This window comes from Petaurus breviceps, unplaced genomic scaffold (genome assembly GCF_028583685.1).
Source record: "Petaurus breviceps papuanus isolate PSGF00001 unplaced genomic scaffold, PetGlider_PUasm1.0 556, whole genome shotgun sequence".
NCBI lineage: Eukaryota > Metazoa > Chordata > Mammalia > Diprotodontia > Petauridae > Petaurus > Petaurus breviceps.
In genome coordinates, this window is record NW_027186374.1 from 4,367,082 (window position 1) to 4,376,731 (window position 9,650).

The following is a 9,650-nucleotide window of genomic DNA, read 5'->3' on the forward strand; positions in this document are numbered from 1 at the left end:
GGAGGGGGAGAGGAACAGACTGACCTGTTACTATAGCTGCGTTTTCTGTGAGTATGGCAAGAAATGCCCTTTGTGTCTCCTTGGGTTAACCTCATGCCAACTTCACCCCCCACCAGAGAGGAGGTGAAGCATGCTGAGAGGCAGTTTGGCTGGTACAAAGGACCCTGGCCTTGGAGTTACAGAGTAACAGAATTTGGGACTTGTAAAGGACAACTTAGTCCATGTTATCCAATCCATGCAGGAAAGGAATGCCTCTGAAAGTCACATAGCTACCGTAGTAAGTGTTAAGTGTCTGAGGTTGGATTTGAACTCAGGTCCTCCTAACTCCAGGGCTGGTGCTCTATTCACTGCACCACCGAGTGCCATCTCTATGGTATCACACAGACTTCCTCCTGAACAGCAAGAGCCCCTTACTGTGCCTTCTTAGAATTCCTAACTTCCTTCAAAGAACAGTTCAAATGCTACCTCCCTTTCCCAACCCCTCCACTGCTAGAGATTCCCTCAAAAATTACCTCCCCTTTTTTTTGGGGGGGGGATGATATACTTATATGTAAACATCCCACACTCCCCTCCACAGGTAGGGGAGGACAGAGGCACTTCTATTTTTGTTTTCTATCCCAATGTCTCATATAATGCCTTGTATCCAGTAGCTGCTCCATAGATATGTGCTGATTGATTGTCACTATTCAATAAACTCCAATGGCTCCCTATTTCTTTTAGGATCAAATCTAAACTCCTCTGTGAGACCTTTTAAGTCCTTCACAGTCTGGTCCCCAGTGCCCTTTCAACCTTTATTATTCCTTACACCAGTTCCCACACGCTCTGGTCCAGCCACACTGGCTTCCTTGCTTCTCATCAAACACCCCCTCCTGTCTCTGCCTTTTCGCAGCCCTGGGAATGCAGCAATGCCTCACTCTTGCTCATTCCTCCAAAAAGAGAATTAATGAAACATTAATGAGAAAGAGAAGAGAACTGAGGCAGCTGAGAACACAGGCAAGCAGGCCAAAGCTGGCATCAGCGTGTTACATTTAACATCCACTCTGAGAACACCCAAGCTGCACATAACAGATTCCCTGTTTCATGAACAATCCTCTTTTTCTGCCCTTCTCTGTCTATGGAAATGGTTGTGTTTGCTAATGGTGAAGTTCATCGTTATCATCACCGCCACCACCTTCCTCCTCCTCCTCCTCCAAAGAGTCCTTTATTTCCTTCAACTTTCTCCACGGGACCTCTCCTGATGCTCATGGCTCCCCAAATTACCATGCCTGGCCTCAACATGGTGTCTCTTCTGATAGGATGTAAGCTTCTTGATGGTGAGAGTTAGTTATTTCATTTCTTAATGCTAAGCATAGGGCCTGGTATACAGCTGTTTAGTCATTTCAGTCATGTCTGACTCTTCATGACCCCATTTGGGGTTTCCTTGGCAAAGATACTGGAGTGGTTTACCATTTCCTTCTCCAGCTTGTTTGATAGAGTAGGAAACTGAGGCAAACAGGGTTAAGTGACTTGCTCTGGGTCACATAGCTAGTGAGTGTCTGAGGACAGATTTGAACTTAGGAAGATGAGTTTTCCAGACTCCAGGCAGGGCACTCTATCTACTGTGTCATCTAGCTGGCCCTACTAGTACACAGTAGGTGCCCAATAAATGCTTGCTTGAGTGTCATGGAATTACAGAATTTCAGAGTCTGAAGGAAGCTCTGGGGTCATGTAGTCCAACTGTACCTGAACAAAGAGAGGACACAGAGAAAATTTCCAAGAGAGCCTGGTATTTGGGGAGTCAGGGTGGGAAGTACTGGAAAATGGAGAGTCAGGCCAAAATGAAAGGGAACTGTAGGGTCATAGAGCTAGACCTAAAAGCTAGGCTTACTGCCCTCATTGTACAGATGAGGAAACTGAGGCCCAGGATAGTTAACTGACTTGCCTAAGGTTGCATGGGTAGTAACCATTTTAGATGGAATTTGAACTCAAGTTCTCTAACACAAGCAGATGCCCTTCCGATCAGACTGTACTGGATGGGTAAGTAGAAGCAACTTGAAAGCCAGTCAGATCCCGGAAGATATTCTGTGCCAGTTTTGATTCTGAGCCCACTGCAGCCCCACCTAGCTGTCTTCCTCCTGATAGGACTCAATAATCCCTTCTGTAGAGGCAAGATTAAGGGGAGAAAGCACCTGATGGACCTGGTGAGTCCCAGCTGAGAAAGCGGCATCCACATATTGACCCTTAAACAATTCCAACCTCCCTTATCACTGAGACCACTGGTCTCCCCAGCTTGGATTTTTAGGATTGGGGCTTCTCACTGTCTTAGCCAGAGGATGAACTCAGACAATTTCTTACTTAGGGTCAGAGGAGTTTCAAAACCTCCAAGGTCCTGGCCGGTAATGGCCACTGGAAAGCTCCCAAAGAGATGACAATACACAGTGGGGTGGTTTCCCCCTGAAACTAAGTGGGAAGGCAAATTTTTCATAAAAGGAGGCTGGAAGGTCTTGAGGTAAGGCCATGGTGAGTGAATGAGTGATGGGAGGTAAGCAGAGGAGGGAGAGTGTGTTGGGTTTGGACTCAGGAACGCCTGGGTTCCAATTCTGCCTCTGACACTCAGGACCTGTATGACCATGGACAGATCACTGAACTCCTCTGAAGCTCAGATTCCCTTTCTCTAAGTCTAATAATCCTTCAAGTGTCTTAAACCATACCTCATTTATGCCTTAACCCATACAGAACTGTATGGTCATGTGACTTAAACAAGATTTTATAAACTTTTGTAAATGTGAGTCATTAACAACTGCTCAGCTCTACAGTTTCCCTCTCCCTTTATAGGGGCCCAGCCTTTCCCCCACATCTGGGGCCACAGGTATTTTCCTTATGCCTAAGCTATAGGAGCAGAGACATAGAACTCCAAGGGTCTATATGGAGCAGAAAAAACAAAAGAGATTTACAGAAACTGGAAATTCCAACTTGGGAACTTTTCAGTTGGGAATATTTCATATGCCAAGCAGTGGCACCTACCAGTAGGCTTGTGATGTTGTAGCCCAACTTTAATGGGTGATATACATATGCATATGTGCTAAAGAAGCTCAAGTTCTTTTTTTTTTTTTAAGCAATTGGGGTTAAGTAACTTGCCCAAGGTTACATGACCAGTTCATGTGTGTATTTGTGGGTGTTAAGTATCTGAGGCCGAAACCAATCCCAGGTCCTCCTAACTCTGGGGCCAGCACTCTTACTTACTGTGCCACCTACCTGCCCCAAAGGCCAAGTTCTGAGTGCTTTGGGGTCATAGAACCTGGGTTCAAATTCCATCTCTGATATATATTACCTGTGTGGCTTTAGGAAAGTCAAACAACTTCTGGGCCTCAGTCAATTTATAAAATGGAGGCAGTTTGGGGCGGCCAGGTGGCTCAGCAAGTAAGAGCACCGGCTCCAGTGTCGGGATGATCTGGGGATAGAATCTGGGTTCTGACACTTAGCACCATATCCAGAAATAACTGGCTGTGTAACCTTGAGCAAGTTACTTAACTCCTATTGCTCATTAAAAAAAAATGGAGGCAGTTTGACTTGATAACTTCTTTTAAAAATTTAATTAAATTAAAATTTTTGTATATATTTTTTCAATTACATCTAAAAACAATTTATATTTTTTGTTTTTAAAAATTTTGAGTTGCAAATTCTTTCCTTTCCCTCTCCCTTATTGAGAAGGCAAGCAATTTTATATAGATTATACATGTATAGTCACACAAAACATATTGGCCATGTTGTCAAGGAAAAAAACAGACCCCCCCCCCCAAAAAAAAAACCCAACACAACCAAAACCCAAGCAAAATAAAGTTTTAAAAGTTTGCTTCAATCTGCATTCAGATTCCATCCGGGCTTTGGAGAGGGACAGCATTTTTCATCATAAGCCCTTCAGAATTTCTTGGATCACTGTATCACTGAGACTAGCTAAGTCATTCAAAATTGATCATACAATGTTGCCATTACTGTGTACAATATTCTCCTGCTTCTGCTCACTTCACTTTGCATCAGTTCATGAAGTCTTTCCAGGTTTTTCTGAGAGCATCATTTCTTTCTTTTTTCTTTTTGCTTTTTGGAGGGCAATTGGGGTTAAGTAACTTGCCCAAGGTAACACGGCTAGTTTTTTTAGTGTGGCTGTGAAGTGTCTGAGGCCGGAACCGAACTTGGGTCCTCCTGACTCCGGGGCCAGCGCTTTACTTGCTGTGCCACCTAGCTGCCTCCCTGCTCATCATTTCTTATAGAATGACTGTATTCCATCACAATCATATACCACAACTTCTTCAGCCATTCTTCAAATGATGGGCATGCCTTCAATTTCCAATTCTTTGCCACTACAAAAAGAGCTGCTATAAATATCTTTGTATGTATAAGTCATTTTCCTTTTCTTTTTTAAATCTGTTTGGGATCCAGACCTGGTGTGGTATTGCTGGGTCAAAGGATATGCACAGTTTTATAGCCCTTTGAGCATAGGGACTTGATAACTTCCAAGGTGTCTTCCAACATTAAACCTAGGATTCTATAATCCAGGGCTCCTGTAGGAGAAAAGCCATTTCCTGGGAATCAAGAGAGGGCAAAGGGAGGCAGCTAGGTGGTGCAGTGAATACAGCACTGGCCCTGGAGTCAGGAGGATCTGAGTTCGAATTTGACCTCAGACATGTAGCACTTTTTATCCGTGTGACCTTGGGCAAGTCACTTAACCTCAATTGCCCTCCCTTCCCTCTTCCAAAAAAAAAAAAAAAAGAAAAAAGTGGGCAAAGAAGGTCCAGAAAGAAAGAGACTTTAATAATGGTCACATAGCATTGAGGACAGAGGCAATCACAACAGAGTACTGCTATACCCTATTGGGCTTGAAAGGACTTGAAAGAAGATGGAAAAGCTGAAGTCTCAGGTTTCAGGCAATCAGAGAGTCAATGATTAAAAAGACAAGCTATGTGGAATCCTCAGCTTTCCCCTAGATCTGGCACTCATTTCATGACCTTATGAGAAACAAGGCAAGACAGGGCCCATCTGGCATCCAGAATCGGTGATGTGATCCACACAAGCTGCCTTTCACAAACTGCTTCTTCCCAAGTGGCCTAAGAAGTTTTCATTCCTTCTTGGCAGAGAGGATAGAATTATGGGTGCTGAGTGGGGGCAGACAGATGGATGTGGCTGCTGTCTGGGGCAGGTTTTCCTGACTCTATTTCAAAGGAGGAATTTTAGGGGCAGTTGGGTAACAATAATAATAGTCAATGCACACAGCTAACATTGTGATAGTACTTTAGAGTTTGCAAAGTCCTTTAAATGTGTTCTCTCCTTTGATCCTCCCAAACTGGGTGAGGTAGGTACTATTATTTGCTTCTTTTTCAGGTGATGAAACTGAGGCCCAGAGTAAGACATGTGTGAACAATGATAAACAGGAAAACTGCTTATATTCTAATCTTGGGAGATGCTAGTGTGTGAATCCTATGATCATCAAAGATAATTTTTATTGTTGTTCTGTCATTTTCAGTTGTGTCTGACTCTTTGTGACCCTATTTGAGATTTTCTTGGCAAAAATACTGGAGTGGTTTGCCATTTCCTTCTCCAGCTCATTTTACAGATGAGGAAACAGAGGCAAACAGGGTTAAGTGACTTGCCCAGGGCCACACAGCTAGTATCAGAGATTGGATTTGAACTCATGTTCTCCTGACTTCAAGGCTAGCACTTTATCCACTGCCCACTAGCTGCCTGGGGCGAGACTTGGGAGTGGCTCTCTTTATATCTTGATAATCTTAAGAGACCAATGGAAGGAGGAATACACTGGGAAAGGGGGAGGAACAGTAGGAAAGATGACCTCACATCATCAGTGTGAGACTTAACATCTCTACAAACGAGAAGAAGGGAAAGGGGGAAGTGGTATAACCTCATTGTCATCTGGATGGAATAACACACACACACACATATACACACATACACACACGCATACAGCTGAACACAAAAGTACATTTCGTTCAATGGGGAAATAGAAGGAAAAGGGGAGAAATGATGGGAGAAGGCAATTAGAGGGAAGGTATTAATTTGAGGGGCAGCTGGGTGGGATGGTGGACAGAACATGGGGCCTGGAATCAGCAAGACTCATCTTTGTGAGTTCAAATCTGGCCTTAGACACTTACTGTGTGACCCTGGACAAGTCACTTCACCCTGTTTGCCTCCATTTCCTCATCAGTCAAATGAGCTGGAGAAGGAAATGGCAAACTGCCAAGAGACCCCCAATGGGGTCATGCAGAGTCAGACACAACGGAAATGACTGAACAGCAATAACAACAGGATAAGGGAAGGGTTAGTTCATACTTTTTTTTTTTGCTTTTTGGAGGGGGGGCAGGGTTAAGTGACTTGCCCAAGGTCACAGGGCAAGTGAGTTTTATTGTACAAGGCAGGATTTGAATGCAGATCCTCCTGACTCCAGGGCCAGTGCTCTGTTCACTGAGCCACCTAGCCACCCCAAGGAAGGATTAGCTCTAAGCAAAACAAACTCTAAATAAGGACATACAACACTATTTATAGCTCTTTTTAAGATGGCAAAATGGGAATCTCAGGGGAGGCATAAACTGGGGAATGGCTGAACACATGATGACATAAAAGGTCATGGAAAACCATTGTGATGTAAGAAATGATGTTATGGAGTCATGCAGAAACCTGAGGAAACTTACCTGAACTAAAGCAGAGTAAAGTGAGCAGAACCAGAAGAAAAATACATACAATGACAACATCATCAAGACTAGCAATTTTGAAAGGCTTAGGAAAGCTGATCAGTGTAATCAGCAATAGAGAGGACCAATGTGGAAGCAAGCTACCCACCTCCTGACAGAAAGGTGATGTACTTAGAGTGCAGAATGAGGGAGGGGTGTGTGTGTGTGTGTGTGTGTGTGTGTGTGTGTGTGTGTGTGTGTGGACACAGCCAATGGGGGGGGGATTTGTTTTGCTTGACTATACATGGCTGTAACAGGGAATTTGTTTTTCCTTTGCTCTCCACTTGGAGGGGGGGGGGATGGATTAATGTGAGAGATAAAGAAGGTGATTTTTTTTGCTGATTGAGTAAAATAAAAAATAACTTAAAAGAATAGGGAAGTTTGGAAGAGGAGAGGACTTGGTGGAGGAAGATAATGAGTTCCACTTTGGACACATTCAGTTTGAGATGTCTATGGGACATCTAGTTCAAGATGTCCAAAAGGCATTGGGTGACATGATGCTGGTGAGGGCTGGATTCAATGATCTGGGAATCATCTTCCTGATGGTAAAGTCATGGGACTTAATGAAATCATCAAGTATGATAGTATAGAGGGAGTAGAGAACCAGGGCAGAGCCTTGGGGAACCTGTATGGTGAAGGGCCACAATCTAGATTGAGAGTCAGCAAAGAGATTGAGGAATTGTTAGACAGGTAGGAGACAGCAATGTCAAGAAAATCTAGAGGAGCCGATATCCAATAACAAAGAGAGATCAATAGTGTCACAGGTGGCAGAGAGCTCAGGAAGGTCGAGGCCCCAAGGAAAGGCCATCAGATCTGGCCTTTAGATTAGATCAATCATTGGTGCCTTTTACAACTCTGACTGGGGAAGTAGGTAAAGAGGCCAGAGACCAGTCCATTATTTCCCTAAGGCTGCAGCTGCAGAGTACATCCGCAATTAGAAAGGTAAAGAACTGGGCAAAGTCCCTCAGACTAGGCTTGTAATGTCCATTTCCCTAGTCTGCTATAAAGAGCCCACACCCTCGAGCCAGATGAGGGCTGGGACCTTGGGCTTTATCTCCCTGGCCAATGGGCAAGTTAGTAATTACAAACACTCTCCTGTGGGGAAAGTTTGTATTACCCTATGGATACTTTGCATTGAATCATTTGTCTACATCTGCTCCAGTCAGTAGAAATGTAAAGTTCGGCGCAGACAGTTTCCTTTCTGTGCGCATCCCTGGTGTAGCACCAAGCCTTCCCTACAACTAGATGTTTGCTAAATTCAAATGCCAAGCCAACCCAAAGATGGGGGCAGGGCCACAGACATCCTGTCTGAAAGAGCTCTGGAGGGTACAGTGAAGGCAACAGCGGGCCTAGGTAACCGTAAAAGGTAATTCGACCTTAGGCCCACCGAGGGGTCCAGGACTAAGGAGAGAAGAGTCTGATGTTTTCTGGCCTATTCAAACCACCTCTCTCTAGAGCCCTGGGTCCATTTCTGGGCTTTACGACGCCGAAGGGCCCAGGACCAGGGAGGGGTATCAGACCCGTCTCGTGGGGGGGAGAGGGGAAGAGGGGCTCGCAAAACCTCGAGCAATAGTCTCTGGGTGTCCCCCAGGCTCCTGTCTGGAATGCTCTCCCCTAGAAATCTCCACCTACTGGCTTCCCTGGCTCGTTAAGTCCCGGCTCAAACCCCATCTTCTCCCAACCCCTCTTCATTCTGGGACTTTGCTCGATAGCATTTTTGCATGTAATTTTGTCTGTTTGCTTGTTTCCGCCATTAAATTGTGACCTCCTTGGGGGTCTGTAGCAGCAAGCCCCCCAGGGACGCCGGGGTGCTTGCTGCTACAGGGTCGTCTCCCGAGTTCAGCACATTGACTGGAGAACAGTAAGCGCACAATAAATGTGCTGCCCATCTCCCCTGGGCCTAGAGCCAGCGTGAGCTCCCCGTTACTGGAGGGCTTCAAGCGAAAACCTTCCATTTTCCAGGGGGGATGCAGATCGGGTCAGGTCCAGTCTGGGCTCCTGGCCCCTTGAGCCAGTAGGTCCCTCTCGGCCCTAAGGGGTCAGTGGGTGGCCGCAGCGGGGATCGCGGCTCCCCAAATACTCGCGGCCTTCTTCCCCCCCTTCCCCCCTCCCCCACGGCCGTCCTCGGGGCTGTTCCTTGGGCGCCTGTCACTGCGCAGGCTCACACCAGGCCTCGGCCGACCCCACCCATCCTACCCACGGGCCTATCGCGACAAACCTTCCGAGCCGGGCCCAAGCAAAATCAGGCTCCGCCTCCTCCCCGGCCGCCCCGCCCACGGCCTGGGCGCACGCCCCGCGGCTCGGGTACCTTACCGATGTTGCCTTCCACCGCGAGGCGCCGGGGTCCGCGCCTTGGAGCTGGGCCCGACGCGGCGCGCCGGTTCTGGGCCATGGTTCCGAGGGAGGAGCGCAGCAGGAGGCGCAGCTGCGGAGCCGGCCGGCCCAGAGCCATCCTCTTCCTCCGCCTCCTCCGCCCTCAGTACGTGCGGCTCCCGGGGTGTGGGGGTGGGGCTTGCCGCCCCGCTCCGCCCCCCGCCGAGAAGCTGTGATCGAGATGGGGGCTGGGTGGCCCAGGCCCCGGGGCCGCTGCTTCCGCCCTGCGCGTCCTGGACGGAACCAGAATGCCCTGGGCTCCAGCCTTCCCCCGCGTGGGCATCGAGCCCCAGCCACCCTCCCGATCTCCCGGGGACGCGGGTGAGTCAGCCAGCCAGCGCTGGTTGAGTCCCTGTTACCGCTGGGTGCTGTCGGGGCTGTGTATGCCAAGGGCGGCAGAGACAGAGCCTGCCCTCGGGGAGCGCCCGGTGTAACCGGGGCCGGACGTCACACGCGCGAGTAAGGCAGAAACTGGCGAAGCAGAGCACGCTGCCGCGGGCACCCAGCAGAGGCGCGGACCCGGCCCAGCCGCCGCGGGCACCCAGCAGAGGCGCGGACCCG

The 9,650-nt window shown here is 47.8% G+C and overlaps 1 protein-coding gene across 3 annotated transcripts in view; it reads right to left on the bottom strand.

Annotated features, from left to right (window-relative positions):
• DGUOK (deoxyguanosine kinase) overlaps positions 1-9,650 on the bottom strand; it is a 49,208-nt gene that overhangs the window by 36,467 nt on the left and 3,091 nt on the right. For all 3 annotated transcript variants that reach the window (XM_069102807.1, XM_069102806.1, XM_069102804.1), the window contains exon 1: positions 9,030-9,650. This exon is cut by the window's right edge. In XM_069102807.1, coding sequence (XP_068958908.1) covers positions 9,030-9,168 — 139 coding nt within the window. In that variant the 5' untranslated portion in view covers positions 9,169-9,650. The remainder of the gene's footprint in view (positions 1-9,029) is intronic.